Genomic DNA, 16,216 nt, shown 5'->3' with positions numbered 1-16,216 from the left:
CATAAGTAATAATTCACAATCTTAAAGTATTATTATTAAACCTTATTTACCCAGAATGAGGGCATACATTGTATGTGCCAACTCAAAAGAAAGAGGCCAGATATTTACTTACTTGATTGTAGACACATAATATAGAAGAGGAAAGTAGCTCTTCCTTTTCACCTTCCCAAGCTTCTCCTGTACCACCACTCCCCTTCCCTTTTAGCAGCCAGACTTAGCTTTTGTTTCTCTATCCTCTGAGCTGGGAGCCCATTGAAAGTACAAAGACCATTATGGTTCCTCACTGGACTCTCTTGTGTAACCTGGCCTTCTAATAAATGCATTACCTAGCTTTCTTCACCTCCAGCCCCTCAGCCTCCAGTATTGAACAGTTCCTGTATATGATTCCATAAGTAACATTTTTAAAATTATAGCTACACTGAACACTAAACAAAGGCTTGTATTTAAAATACTTAAGAATATAATGAAGCAATCCTGTTTCTATAATCTGCTCTGGAATAGAAGGTAAAGTCTTTTACTTAGGAGTTTTTGAAGTCCTCTGGGGAAAAAGCTTAATTACTTTTGAGTAGAAACAGAATCTAGACTCTGGTTTATTTTCCATCTTAGTAAATGGGTCTTCCTAAAATCATATAATCGTATTCCTAATAAAAGAAATCATGGTTTAATCCCCCCCCTTTTTTTTGACAAGTGAGAAAGGTTATGAGGCAAAGCTAGCTCATGGTTTGAATAATCTTAGGCCCGTTGTTATCTTGGATAATATTTGCACTATTAAAGTTTCAGTTGAATGCTTGCTATGTACAGTTTAAAAACGGGACAGACAGGTTTTACCTGGAACCTTAATGTTTTCAGTGGTATAATTATGTTTTCCAAAGGAGTTGTAAATTACCAGTCAGAATTTTGGGGTAAAGGAGAATATGGAAGTATGGTTTTCAAGTTTTTCTTTCTAAGATCTAGATAATGGAAGAGAAACAGATCTTAAAATAATATATTAACTTTTGTTCATCTTACAGCATGATCTCATGCTTAATTTAAAAAAATTAAATCTCTAATTTATTACAATAATATAATAATTTTTACAATTCAAGATACACATAGTATTTTCTTGGTGCTCAGTAGGTCTTCACACAAAATTTTTACCAATTTTAAATTCATAGGTTCTGATTGTATTAGGAGTATTTTTGAAATGTAACATGAAACAATGTTTTGACCAAACGTTAGAAAGATAAAGTATAGTTCCTCTTTATACAGCAGGCATTGCCAGTAGACCTGAGCAACAGTGGTATCAGAAGTCATGGAAGTGGTGGTTTTCATGGAGCATCTGCATTTGACCCCTGCTGCCCTGTTTCTTCTTCCCGAGCTGCAATCTTTGGCCATCAGGCTGCTGCTGCTGCCCCGAGTCAGCCGCTGTCAATAGATGGTTATGGATCAAGCATGGTTGCGCAGCCCCAGCCCCAGCCCCCTCCACAAGCCTCACTGTCATCATGTCGACATTATATGCCACCTCCTTGTAAGTATAAATAACAGGCGAAGAACTTAGAGGGATATAAATGAAGCACTGTATTCTCCTCCATGAAATAATCTTTCAATAATCCTAATTTATAAATTTTTATTATTTCCTTGGCCTAAGAGTGGGGTGTATTTTCCCATTTCATCCTTCCTTTACCTCACATACCCAAAACAGTCTTCTAAATAAAAAGAGCATATGTTATTTTAAAAGGTCATGAAAATAATAAAAAAAAATCAGTTTGTCTATTTTACATTTTAACATCTACACTTTAATATCTATGAACTCAAAGTACATTGAATAGCACCTTGGATTTCTAAAAAGGAAATTTTAAGGAATTTACATTTATCCTTTAGGAGTAAAAGGAAATCTGAATATTTGGTAGCTGTTTCTATGCATAGGAAAGTAAATTTTGACTAAGAATGGTGAAGCTTAACTGAGGCAAAAGAGAAAATACCTTGATAGAAAGCTTGCCATTTGCAGAAAGGTTTCTATACTCATTTGATGCAAGCATTCTATTCTAAAATAGAATCAGACAAGGGGGCAGCTGGGTATAGCTCAGTGGTAGAGCTCATGCTTAGCATGCACGAGGTCCTGAGTTCAGTTCCCAGTACCTCCATTAAAAGCAAAACAAAAAAAATGTTGGAAGGAAAAAAAAAAAAAGGAAGTAAAATGGAATCAGACATAGCTTTTCTAAAGAAATTGAAATCTATGAGATACCATAAGAAATGAGAAATACCCTTAGTCTGTGTAACAAATATTTATTTACTACTCTGTTAAATCATAGGCTAATAATAAAATAGAAACCTATTAAATACTTTGGTTTAAAAAAAAACACTGAAAATTCATGTCAGAAGTAAACTAGGAAGTTGGCAAGGAAATTTACTTTGTTCTGATTACATGCAAGGGATAATTTTCAGTTATGTATCTTAGATTTCTTCTTCTACTATAATCTTTAAAATCTGAGTCCTACGTACACAGCTAGAGTCAATCCAGAATTTGTACAGTGAAACCTGGTGATATATCATTTATCTTTTCAATAATGGAACTTAGAATTTAAAGTGTAAGGTAAAAAGCAGGTTTTGAAGCAGAGTTAGTTTTTGCAAATCATTGACCATTGGGCAAATTCTGTGAACACTGGTAAGATGTACAAGCTATTCTGTATTAGTTGTTGGTATTCATCTTTAATTGATCATTGTTTATTGGAAACTCAAAACAGGTGGTTTTCTGCTCCTCCCCTTTAAAAATAATAAATTAAAGCAATTTGTGAGTGTATCCATTCCTTTTTTAGTCCTAATAAAAAATAAACATTTTAGATTTAAACTTTTTTACTTTTATCATAAAAACAACTTATGTACATCCTAAGCAATTGAAACTGCAGAATGATATGAGAAAAAAATTTTTAATTGAAGTTAAGTCAATTACAATGTGTCAGTTTCTGGTTTGCAGCACAATATCTCAGTCATGCATATACATACGTATATTCATTTCCATATTTTTTCATTAAAGGTTATTGCAGGATATTGAACCTAATTCACTGTGCTATACAGCAGAAACCTTTTTTAAAATCTGTTTTTATAAAATGAGAAATTAAAAACCCTTCTCTCTTCCCACTAATCCTAATACCTCAGAGGTAGCAACTGTTTATAGCTTATTATATACCTTTCAGAAATCTTCTTTGTACACACAGAAGTATATATATATATGTCTCTTTGAAAAAATGGGATCATATGAAACTTTGTATTTGCCTCTTGCTTTTTCATTTTTTGATTTTTGGGTTTTTTAATTTAATAATACATCTTAGATTTTTTTTTTCCATATTAGCCCCTAAAAATCTAGCTCATTGTTTTTAATACTATCATCATATTCCATTATATATTAAATTACTCCTCTGTTGATGGACATTTAAATTGTTTGTAGTCTGTCTGTAGGATAACTTCCTGGGAGTGAAATTGCTAGGTTTAAATGACATGTTGAACTTTTTAGGAAGCAAGGTCAAGGACTTTTTTTTTAACTGGCAAGAACACATGAAATAGAGAAGGGAAATGGTATGAGAATGCAGAATATGTCACCTTTGTACAGTGCTTAGTAATTGCTTTGTTTAGATAAACAATGAGTTATAATGATGGCTGAAATTTTCACCACACACACAAAAAAGTGGTGACTATGTGAGGTGATGTTAATTAACCTGAGTGTGCTAATCATTTTACATAGTATACAAATGTCAAATCATCATATGGTACACTTAAAATTTTTAGTTATATTTATTAATTATACCTCAGTAAAGCTGAAAAAGAAATAAAATGAATGAGGAGTTAAACAAATTAATTCATTCTAAAACAAAACTTCAAAGTTTTGTGATATTTGTGAATATTATTTCCTGTAATGATTATAGAAATAGAAAACTTTAAAGTGAAACTGGAAAAAAAATGCTCTAAATTTAAGGAAGGATATAGTTAACAATGATAAAACATAGTGACTCTTTTTCTGATAATCAAGAAGTACTGAGCTTTGTAACTTCTTGGAATATAGCATTGATTTGAAAATGTAACTTTTAGAAAATCAGTTTTAAAGTATGTCTCACAACTTATATTGAGCTTACTGAAAGTTTCCTTTAAATACATGCTTGCAGTTTCCTTTGAAAATATGGCTGAATGACCTAACTTTCACCCCTGCTGCATGAATCAAAGAAGTTGATATTGAAGGCAATCCTTCTGTAATGAAACTAGAGAATCACTATAGCTCTGTACAATGCTACAAAGAAAATCTTCCAGATAAAATGAAATTAGGGTAAAATCCAAAGAGGAGACAAATGTATTTCTAGTAAACAGATGCACATCTTTTAGAGTAAGAGAGATGTGTATTCCTCTGAGGGACCTTTCAATAGTCACTTGCAACATAAGAATTCAAAACGAAGAAATGGTCGAAGCCATTTTTTTTTTTAAGGCTATTTTCCTGGCAAGGTTTCCATGGCAGGTTCCTGGCAAATATCCCTCTTTCTCTTAATATAGCACGGGAAAAAGCATGGAACAGAGATCAGCAATGAAAGAGTATCTTTGGAGTCTTGTGTAGGAGGACTTGCAAGTTCCTTACCTCTCTGTAGTGCTCTATAACCAGTAAATCATAAAGGAAAACAAGATTTATATATTTATAAATACATAATTTGTACATTTGACTATACAAAAGTGAAAAACTTGAATATGGCAAAATAAAATTAACAGAAGACAATTTGAAAAAAATTTATACTACCTCTGACAAAGCTTCCATGTATACAAAGAATACTTATTAATCAGCAAGAAAAAGGTAAATAATAGGCTAAGAATATGAATAGATAATTCAGGGAAGAAATATAAGTGATTTATAAATACAAGATTTTTGTCCAATTAGCATTTTAAAAATTTAGTGATAATGTAAGAGTAATTAGGCAGAAACGCTTATGCACTGTTGATGGAAATTAATTATGGTCAGATTTTGGGAAGGATATTTTGTCAACTAATATCTGAATGTAAATTACTGCCTCAGACTCAACTACCTATAGGAATTTATGCTAGAGAAACTGTTGAGTAGTGTGTTGTGTGCAAGTGCATGCATATATGAAAGAGAGTGAACACAAGAGGAATCATACACACAGATGTTTATTGCAGCTTTGGGTTGCTTTCAATTTTTATCAATTGGTGATTTTGTCAATAAATTTTGATTCATTCCTATAATAGAATGCTGTGAAGCTGTGCATGAAGTAAAGCTGTGTTATACTGACATGAGAAGATATCTAAGATTATTCAAAGAAGAAAGCAGGTTGCCAAGCAGAACTAAGCAGACTGAAGCATTGATAAAGTATTCATAAAAATTAAATACGTGCTAATATGTTTGTAAAATATAGTAGGAATGTATAATGCCAGTATATGCCCAACTCCATGGTGCCTATCCTTTTTTTTTTTTTTTAACAGATGCTTCTTTGACAAGACCACTTCATCATCAAGCCTCTGCCTGCCCCCACTCTCATGGAAACCCTCCTCCTCAGACTCAGCCTCCACCTCAAGTGGATTATGTTATTCCTCATCCTGTACATGCTTTCCATTCTCAAATATCTTCTCATGCAACATCTCACCCTGTGGCACCCCCAGCCCCAACTCACTTAGCCAGTACGGCTGCACCAATCCCTCAGCATCTTCCTCCCACACACCAGCCAATTTCACACCATATTCCAGCCACCGCACCTCCAGCACAGAGACTGCATCCTCATGAAGTGATGCAGAGGATGGAAGTTCAAAGGAGGAGGATGATGCAGCATCCAACGTATGTTTTTTGTTTTTAAAAAGATAATCACACGTTATTTCTTCTCCTTCTATTTCCATTAGTCTTTAAAACTATAAAATCTTTAGAGTGATATAACTATACTAAATCCTCAACTCATTAGGAAATTCTTTACTAACCAGAATCTTTCTCTGTCTTATCCTGAGTTGTAGGTATTGACAAAACACATTTATATTGGGTTATTTAATGAAATCAAAGCGTTTTCAGGATATGACTCGTGGTCATTTATTTTTACAAACCAATCTCTTGATTATTTCTTCAGTATTCCAAACTAAAGATTAATGTTAAAATTAAAGATCCTGAATAATAAGATATAAAGCTATTAAAGATTTAATTTGATTTATTTTATGTTACCAACCAGAGGGAAGAAGAGTATTAGTAGAATTTTCAACAACTGACATTGAAACACCAGTCTTCTTAACTTAGTTTATTTATAAATTTGAATATTAAAATATCATATTCCTCAAACATTATGGAAAGACTGTAATTGAACTTTTTGTTTTCTTTTGAAAGTTCAAGATCTGATTTTCTTTCAATAATTTGCTCTTCCTGTTTATTTTATTTTTATTTTTATTTTGGAGTCAGGAGGTAATTAGGTTTATTTACTTATTTACTTTATAATGGAGGTACTGGGGATTGAACCCAGAACCTCATGCAGGCTAAGCACGTGCTTTACCACTGAGCTATACCCTCCCCCAACCAGGATCTGATTTTCTAATTCAGGACAACATACTTTGTTGGTCTTACTTTGCCTGTCTTTGTAAATAAAGTCCTATAGGAAAGCAGCTACACTTATTTATGTATGCATTGTCTGTGGCTTCTGTCATGTTACGACAGCTGAGTTAAGTAGTTGTGACAGAGACCACGTGGCCTATAGAGCAAACCATTCTAACTACTTGGCCCATACAGGATGCTCACAAAACTCTCGATCTAATTAATGACCTGGAACTTGTGTAACTTCTTCCTTTACTTACATAACTTAAGATTATATTCAGAATGTCTGGTTATTGCTGTCATTCTAGTATAATGACCCTTTATACAGAAAGTTGCCAATTTAACATTCATATCTTTCAGTGTCTAGAAAATTACTTGTTCTAAATCATTGAGATTAGACACGCAAAATCTATAAATGGGTTCAAAACTATTAGAAATTAAGAATTAGACTACAAAAAATTAATCTCTGAAACTGTTTTTCTTTTAAGTGCCCTTTGTCTAGAACTTCATGACCATTTACAGTAGTATATTTGACTTTATACTAGAAAGAGAAAATGTAATAAGCTGGGATGCCAAATAAAGAGTGTGAATGGAGCTAATACCAGTTTTTTCCAGATATGTTGACATGTATTTGCATGTATTTGAAAAAATGCACAAGGTTAAAATTTTTTTAATACAAGGTTTATCCATTAAAATGGATGAATGTTATTACAATATAAAAGTGAAGAAAATAGTTTCCATTTTCCTGCCTTGTATGTTTATATAAAATAACTTCTTTAAGCATTTGCTGTAGTATTAATTTTTAAAATATTTTCATTTAGCTCCTGTTATTCTATTTAAAATATCTCTTGTATGGAAGATATACAAAATAATGTTAAAACTCTCTTTTCCCTGGATTATATTTAAATTGGAGGCATTTTTATAAATGAGCAGTGAGAATTTGTGGGATTATGGTTTATTGATTTATTAATAATTAAATTATATTCTTTAATTGTTAGAGAATTAATTTCACCACTAATCTATAGATGTTTGTAATATTAATACTAGATTGTTTTTTCTACATTAAGAAATAACCAATTATTCAATTATTTCCAGTGGTCTTTTTGTGTTCTGTGTTTCCAGGCGGGCACATGAACGCCCCCCACCCCATCCACATAGGATGCACCCAAACTATGGTCATGGGCATCATATTCATGTGCCTCAGACTATGTCATCACATCCTCGACAGGCTCCAGAGAGATCTGCCTGGTCAGTATTGTGTTTATTTCAAAGCTATGCTCAGTAGTTTATGATTAAAAACTTGGAAGAGATACTCTGTGGTGGAATGCCATACAGAAGGGTGATGTGGAGAAACTGAATTCTAGCTTAGCTGTGAAGCACTGTCTCTGGCAAGTCATAGAGACCTGGAGAGGAAAGAGTAGGAGCTTGAGTTCTGGGGCAGGGAACCGTGTCAAACAGGAGTAGTGGCTTTGTTGTTGTTTTTCAGGGATCTACCATCAGAAGTTAACTCTAAATGGATCCTACTTTTCACAACTTCTTTATCGATGCCCCTCCCAACCTTTGAACTCAGATTTGCTTTTCAACCACTAACCCCTGGTGTTCACAATGAAATTCAGCCTGCATCTTCCTAGGCTTGTTTCCTAGAGAAGTGGAAGCAGATTTACATTAATTTTCTTTCTGGATCCGTTGTTTGTAGGTGGTCATTCAGATCTTGATCCACAGTAACTTTTGAGGCAAAACAGGAAATGAAAATCAATAAATGAAGATTTGGCACTTAACCAATTTTACTCTTTCTAAAATCTTGTTTACCCTTGCTTTATAAGGTATAGAAGTGTCTACTCTTGTAATTATCCTTGATGCCAACAACCCAGAGACACTATGAACCCAACAAATGAAAGCCCTGGGAGCAACATTCATGTAAACTCTATTCTATATGCTTCTCAAGTAGAATCAGACTTTTAGATTGGAAGGAACCTTAGGGGCCATGCATTGTATTTTCTTCCTTTGTAAGATGTGAAACTGAATACAAGCTTTGCTCCTCATGATCATAAAATAGAATTTTTGAGTTTCAATTTCTAAAATAAACTTGAAATTATTAGTTATATCCTTTGGACTAAATTATCTTTTTTTCTCAACTAAGTTAAGAAACTTTAGGTTACTTTTAAAAATGTAAACATACTCCCCTCATTTCTGTTGAAAATAAAGACATTGTGAGGATGTCTCAAAGTTAAGCTGTTCTCATTCTTGTCAGGGAACTGGGAATTGAAGCTGGAGTGACTGCAGCTACTTACACGCCTGGAGCATTGCATCCTCACTTGGCCCATTACCACGCACCACCTCGACTTCATCACTTACAATTAGGAGCTCTTCCTTTAATGGTAAAATACGAAAACTTCAAAATTCTGACATATTCTTTGAAAACTATTCTTCCTTTTCTAAATTAAATATTTTACTGAAAATATTTTTAACGTGTTAGTTGTTGATAGATGTTTTAGTAGAGGTTGAGAATTATTATTAGATTGGAATTGTGCTATATAAAGGTATTAGATATATTAGAATGTATTTGTATTTGCATTTATACCAAGATGACAGTCTTGATCCGCTCTCACTAGAACGTGTGCTTTATTTTGTTATAAGTGATAATGGGTCTGTTCTGATGCATTCATACTTTATTTTCTGATCAGCAGAAGGACTATACTAATTCTGTACATCTGGTTTGAACAGGTTCAGATTTTTGTTAATACCAATTTGAGTCCTAAAGAACAAGTTTAGCATAAATTGAGTCTTCTCTTTATAATACATATTATGCAGTAGAGAGAGGTGAATAGTTTTGTCTTGTGTGGGTAGAGGCACTGCAGAGGTGCCTCCAAGACACTTTATTATACATGCAACTTCTAAACATGCTTTGGAATTGAAAATGATGATTTAAAGTGGTTACGGTATGTAAAGAGCTTTTAAATAGCATAAGCACAAGGAACTCCAAGTAAGTTGGTATTTCTACATCTTAGGGGTAAGGGTCACTCAGCAGTGAGAAATCTGCCCTGCCAAGAATCTAGGACTCGTGAAAGGAGAATCTCTTGATCACATTTTTGTGGTTAAGTGATTTAATCAGGTTGTATTAAATAAACCGCTACCTCATCTGTGTGGAAAATAGATTTCAGGGTAGGAGGAAGGATCCTAGTTAGGACATTATAGTAGAAGAGATAAAAGTTGGTGAATGCCTGGACAAAGGGTGTGGCAGTTGGCATAAAAATGATGGGATACATTTGAATAATATTTAGGATGACTCCCAGATGTCTAGCTTGGGTTATTAGGTATATGCTGTTGCCATTCACTAAACTGGAAAATATTAGGTGAGGATTTAGGGAAGGAGTTAGATGAGTTAGGTTTTGGACATACTGAATCTGAGATAACTGTGTATCAAGGTGGAATGTCCAGTATGAAGTTAAGTGTATGGGCTGGACCTTCAAACTATAAACTGAACAAGTTCATACTGTATAGCACAGGGAGCTATATTCAATATCTTGTAGGAACTATGGTGAAAAAGAATATGAAAACAAATGCATGTGTGTTCATGTGACTGAGCATTGTGCTGTGCACCAGAAATTGAGACAATATTGTAAATTAACTATACCTCAGTAAAAAAAAAAATAAAAACTATATATATAAATATACATATATAACTATATATAAACTGATATCCAAGTTAAAGATAGGTTGTGATCTGTCAATATATAATATATATGTGTCACATATCTGTCATTATATATATAAATCTGTGGAAGAGGATTAAATTCCAGGAAAAATGTTCAGACTGACAAGAGGTTGAAAAAACCTTGGAGAATAATAATTCTATATTTAAATGATAGTACTGTAATGTAAAACAAAGGATGCTAAGAACCGTCTAGAGAAGTTGAGGAGAAACCAGGTTAGAATAATGTCAAAATAATACAGTCAGTAGTGTTTCACCACAAAAAAATAAAGTTTAAAAAATGTTGAGTGCATGTGGCATTGTGTGGTTATATTGGTAGTTTTTGTCAGATGACTTCAGTATGGTGAGGAATGGAGATGGGGTGTGTCCTAGATTACAGTAAGGGAGGTGAAAATGTGGAGATAGTGAACATGAGCTATTTGCTTTATAAACTTGGCAGTGAAGAGAAAGTGGGAAATAGGGTTGGAATTTGTTCCAGCTTAAAGAGGTAATTTGAGTTTAGAGATACTTGAAAGTAATTTTAGAAATGCATATTAAAACAAGGTGATAAAGTTGTTACAAAATATACAAATTTTAGGTTTAAAACAAAACAGCATTAGAGAGGACTTGTTTGAAGATATAAAAGAGAGGGGTGGGTAGCAGTTAATTAAGGATGACCCAGGGTGGGGAAACAGGCGAAGATGGGCACAGGTGACAGAGCTTATCTTTGAATAGGAAAAAGAGGAAGGTCACCCATGAAAACTAGAGGGAGGGGTTAGGAAGGGTTACAGGATATATGTGGTGTAAGTATGTGGGGGGCAGGGGCTTTTGATTTATCCTTTTTCTTGGAAATGTGTAGGAAGTTAGGTTATCTGCTTAAAGCTGGATACTGTTGATCTTGATTATAAAGAAAGTTGCAGATATTTAAATAATAGGGTATTTGAAGGTGAAAAGTTATTACTCACTTTAAATTCTTTTCCACATATGAACTGTCTTGTAAAGCTATAAAACTGCTAGGAGTATGCTGTGATTCAGTGGAAGCTGATTAAAAAATAATTTGGGAGATTTATTTATACAGATGGAAGAATGGTGCTCTGTCCCAGAATCTCCCTTTCCTAATACTATGGTCAACTCTTGTTAGTCACCATAGTTATGTTCTATAAAGTTCTGCAAACGCTGAGGAAGCGAATATTGAACTATTATTCCCCAGATAAATACAGTTCTAGGTTACTGCAATCCTTTGGTCACAACCAGTCAGTTGATATATAACCTTATTTTAATGTGTATTTCTGATTGAAGACACTATATTTGACATATAATGTTGATTCATCAACATTGAACTCGTGACCAGCAACACCATAACTCAGGCCTGAAAGAAGCTTTATCAACACATATTTTCTCCATAAGGCATATCACAGCCTTCTTGCACTGAGGAACACTAGCCAGCACTTTAAGCATTATGTTTGGGGGCCATCTTAAACAAAACAGTTACCTATAAAAAGCACAAAAATGTGAAAAACATTGCACTACATAGACTGCAAAAAAGACTTGTTTACAGTGTAAGAGCTGAAACAGGTAAGCAGAGTCTTGTTTCTACCTTAGCTGAGAACATACATGTTGGGCAACTCAAATTTTTTGCTGCGCTGTGCAGGTCCAAGAATGACAGTGAGAGCACAACTATTGATTTTAGAGTTAGAAATAAATTCTGTCAAGTAAGTGAACTAACAAAAGAGATCCATGAATAATGAGGATTGACTATACCTAACAAATATTTAGAAAATTTAAACTTTCTTTTAACTTTTAAACTGTTAAAACTTTCACTAACAGAACCAAACCGAAAAAGGAACAAGGGTACCTTTGGCTAATATAGAGTTAGGGGAAGGCAAATAAAATTTTTATCTTGAAGTTAAGTTTTGTTGGAAAATTTTATTCATTTTTATATCTTAATACCATTCAATTTCTCTGAAATTGACCAGAAATTATGAAAATTTTGCTCTTTATACATTTAGGCTACTAAGAGCATCAGTCTTAGGTTTGAGTATTTTCTACTTAAGATTCTTTGTGCAAAATAAATCAACTTAGAATAAACCTGTTATGAAATAGCTATTTCTTTTTCCCGTCTGACTATAATTCAGTAGTATTATAAAAGAAATTATTTTTGAAGAGGAACCTAACTCTCTTACAGAATGCTTCTTTGGAGTTGTGTATACTTATTGAAGTTGAATTTTGTGAGTAGTTGAAAGGAGAGAATTGAGCGTCTGAATTATTCAATGTTAACAGTAAAACTTGGGCCTATTCTTAATTGATATAGCCTATCTCTTCTATTAAAATAGGTTCCTGACATGGCAGGCTATCCTCACATTCGTTACATTTCATCAGGATTGGATGGAACATCATTCAGAGGTCCTTTCAGGGGCAATTTTGAGGTATGTAATAAAATTAATGATATTTGCTACAGTGTCTTTCACGCAAAGAGAGAATGTATGTATTATTAGTATTTATAACTGTAGGATCGCTACCAGTGGCTGGGGATCAGAAGGCAGTAAAAAATGTCTGAATTTCTGATTTTGCCTCTAGGGATTATTATAGAAGGGTTTGTAAGCAGTATTAATCTCAGTGTCAAAAATTATTCAAGTATTTAAAGAAGAGTAAAATATCTAATATAGAACAGAAATTTATTAAATTAATCTAAATATCAGATAAAGAACCATACCACTAAATGTGGGAGAAAAACCTTAATGCTTTCAGTGCAAACTTAATTGTTAGAGAAGCGTTGCTGGAAAAAAAGAAATCTCAGTAATTCACTTTGTAGCTAAATATCTTCTTTGAATTTTATGTAAAGTTTTGTTTCTTCATGTCAGCTTGGAAATTGGAGTCAGTGGATCTTAGAACTACTGTTTGATTTGTTTCCCTGTTTTACTAGAGTGATTTCATCCTCTACATGCATACATGCTTACTGACTTGTGTAGTACCATGTGGTAATATTACATTGCCCTAGTCTGTAAGGATAACTTTGCCATGCACTTTAGTAAGCTGAGAGAGAATTATACACAGCCATTTGCCTTACCATATATGGCTATTGAACATTCTATTTACATTGCACATTTTGGCTTTTACAGTATTGACAGTGCTATTCAAGAAATAATCATTCTGGCTTTTAATACTAGTTATTCTTCACCTTCAGGAACTTATTCATTTGGAAGAAAGATTAGGAAATGTTAATCGTGGAGCATCCCAGGGGACAATTGAAAGATGTACATATCCACATAAATACAAAAAGGTAAGAATTTATTCTCTGAAATACCTACATTATTATTGAAGTGCATAATATTTATTACTATGGACTTTCTCATAATATATATGAAAGCATGTGTGACACTTCTGAAAATTGTAAAGCACTGTAGAATTTAAAGAATCTTTTGTTCAGTAAACTTACTTGTTGAGTGCCTACCAAAAAAGTAAAAAAGAAAAATTTAAAAAAGAACATAAAGATATTCTGGACTTTCTTTGGGTTTATGGAGTCTAGCAACTACATTTTTTATTACTAAAATAATACATGCATATGGTTTTTAAAAAATTGAAAGTATAAAAATATATATTCTGAAGTCTCTTACCCTGCTGATCCTGGTCTTCCTTCCCAGAAGAAAAATGATGGTTAAAGATTTCTTATGTAATCTTCCACATATGTTTATGCATTTATAATAATGTGCATATGTATATATTTTTCTTCCACTTTGAAAAATATCACAAAGGAGATAATATGCACACGGTTTTGTACATTTTTGTTTCATTCTATATCTGTACACACAGATCAGCCACATTCTTTTTAATAGCTTATACAAAATGCCATCATATAGTAGTACCATAATTTAACTAGCCAGTTATTTTGATGGATATTTAAATTGACCTACATTTCTTGTATTGTACCCTCAATTCCGTATGTAGTATTCCAGCTAGAAGTTATGGAGTAGACATGTTAAATAAATGTTTTTCAACAAACAACAAAGTTCTATAGAGAAAAATAAAGTATTAAAATTATTATTCTTTGCATTTTTCATTCTTTCTCTAAAAATATTAATGAGGTGTTATTAAATTTAAGTTCTTTCAACAGTCTAAACTAATTAACATTAATTTTTTAATTAATTAATGTTATTTGAAACATTTATTACTAAAATAAAGTGTTTTAGCTGTGGTCATGATGGGACAAAAATAGTGTATATTATCCTAATGGTGGATTAAAAATGAGAAATTTCAAACTGATGAATCTCTGTTGCTTTCACTTTTGCTTTTGATGCTGATTATGTAAGTGTCTTAAAAGAACACTTAGTTGATGATTGTCACTTAATTCATCCACTAATTCATGAGAGTTGTACCTGGGGTATAAGTTGTGGGTGAACGGGTGGTTTTGTTTTGTTTTGTTTTGTTTTTCAAATAAACGCAGACTTTACTCAGTTGTTCAATAATGTCATCTCTACTAATAAGGTAACAACTGATTGGTTCTCACAGAGGAAACTGCACTGCAAACAAGATGGGGAAGAAGGGACTGAGGAAGACACAGAGGAAAAATGTACTATCTGTTTGTCTATTTTAGAGGAAGGTGAAGATGTGAGGTAACTAGACATTAATTATCTAACATCCATTGTCAAAACTACACAAGAGATTTTGTTTGAAAGTAGACCAGAAACCAAATAAAGATTAGTCCTGGCATAATTGTATATTACCGGTTTCTGAATTGCCTTCTTATTGTGAGTTAATGAAAGAATAAAAAGATTAAAGTCTATGTATTTCTAACAAAGGTGGGGATGGGAAATATACTCCCTGTTGTAGGGCCACACCACGACTTGGCCAGGGAAATTTTGTGGTCAAAATTGTCCTCCATAAATCTTGCAGAAAGTAGAATTTGAGAAGCTTTGGAGGCCAAGACAGTTATATTAATGTATTCTCCAAAACTTAAAGTGGGGGGGGATCCAGATTAGCTCCATGCTGTTGTTTTATAGCATCTTTTATAATCTTGTCCTAAAATTTCCTCCCAACTTGTTGGACTGTTTTCTTCTTGCAACTTTGTGACTTAGAAAATATTATTATGCTAACCAAATAATAATTTTAGGCTTTTCTTTTTATAATCTCTTAAATAATTGTTTTGTTCCTATTCTGGTTTTTCTAATGTAACATAATCTTATATGAAACAGGCTCTATAACATATATAACAACTTTATAGTAATTTTGTTGCCCTAGTTTATAAGGATAGCTTTATCATATTTCTTCACTTGGCTGAGAGAGGAAAAATTATAAACAACTCTCTACCATACCACATACAGGCTTATTTGAAAACTGTATTTCCAGTGACGATTTATAAATATGGATAATATTTTTAACAATAATTTTGACAGTATTGTGCCAGGAGTAATTGGAACACCTCTTTTTAGCTACTATTGTTGCAAAATGTTAGGAAGTATGAAAATGTATGGCAACTCTTAACAGTGGATGGAAGTAGAAAAGGACACTTAAGTCAGTAACTTTTATCCTACTGTTATAGATTTAATATTACCCTGTTATTGCAAGGAAGCTTTATTTCTCAATTTCTAATTGATAACTTAGTGTAGCGTACAAAGTAAACATCTCTTTTAGCCTACTTTTAAAAGAGTAGCATAATATTAAGTGGATAATATCACATGAAAACAATCTCAAACAATCTTATTGACCTTTAGTCAGTCACGGGCTTAAAGTTTAATGTATAAAGATCCTCTAAATAGAAAATATTATTATTAAGACAAGCTTTAATCAGTATGACATGGCTGCTATATATTTACAACATTAAGTTCTAAGGTTTCTGAGAGAAAATTAAATATTTTTGAAAGTACTTCACAAATGTAATAATTTGATATTAAAAATATATTTGCAGTATTATATTACATGGACCATATTGCCATCTCTATTGCATTGGCAGATCATGTATAGAAACAAAGTTGGAATAATTGCCAATGTGGCTGTTC

The 16,216-nt window shown here is 32.9% G+C and overlaps 1 protein-coding gene across 17 annotated transcripts in view; it reads left to right on the top strand.

Moving 5' to 3' along the window:
• The window catches only part of RNF111 (ring finger protein 111), a 101,692-nt gene that overhangs the window by 83,582 nt on the left and 1,894 nt on the right, over positions 1–16,216 (top strand). For 6 of the 17 annotated variants that reach the window (XM_072962331.1, XM_072962333.1, XM_006210982.4 and 3 more), the window contains 7 exons: positions 1,249–1,507; positions 5,452–5,800; positions 7,628–7,780; positions 8,784–8,910; positions 12,557–12,649; positions 13,408–13,503; positions 14,706–14,833. In XM_072962331.1, coding sequence (XP_072818432.1) covers positions 1,249–1,507; positions 5,452–5,800; positions 7,628–7,780; positions 8,784–8,910; positions 12,557–12,649; positions 13,408–13,503; positions 14,706–14,833 — 1,205 coding nt within the window. The remainder of the gene's footprint in view (positions 1–1,248; positions 1,508–5,451; positions 5,801–7,627; positions 7,781–8,783; positions 8,911–12,556; positions 12,650–13,407; positions 13,504–14,705; positions 14,834–16,216) is intronic. The other 11 variants (XM_031672721.2, XM_006210984.4, XM_006210985.4 and 8 more) reach the window with 6 other exon arrangements.

The sequence above is a fragment of the Vicugna pacos genome, chromosome 6, assembly GCF_048564905.1.
Source record: "Vicugna pacos chromosome 6, VicPac4, whole genome shotgun sequence".
Classification (NCBI taxonomy): Eukaryota; Metazoa; Chordata; class Mammalia; order Artiodactyla; family Camelidae; genus Vicugna; species Vicugna pacos.
Note: the sequence above shows the minus strand (reverse complement) of the source record. Positions and strands in the feature narration are given on the sequence as shown.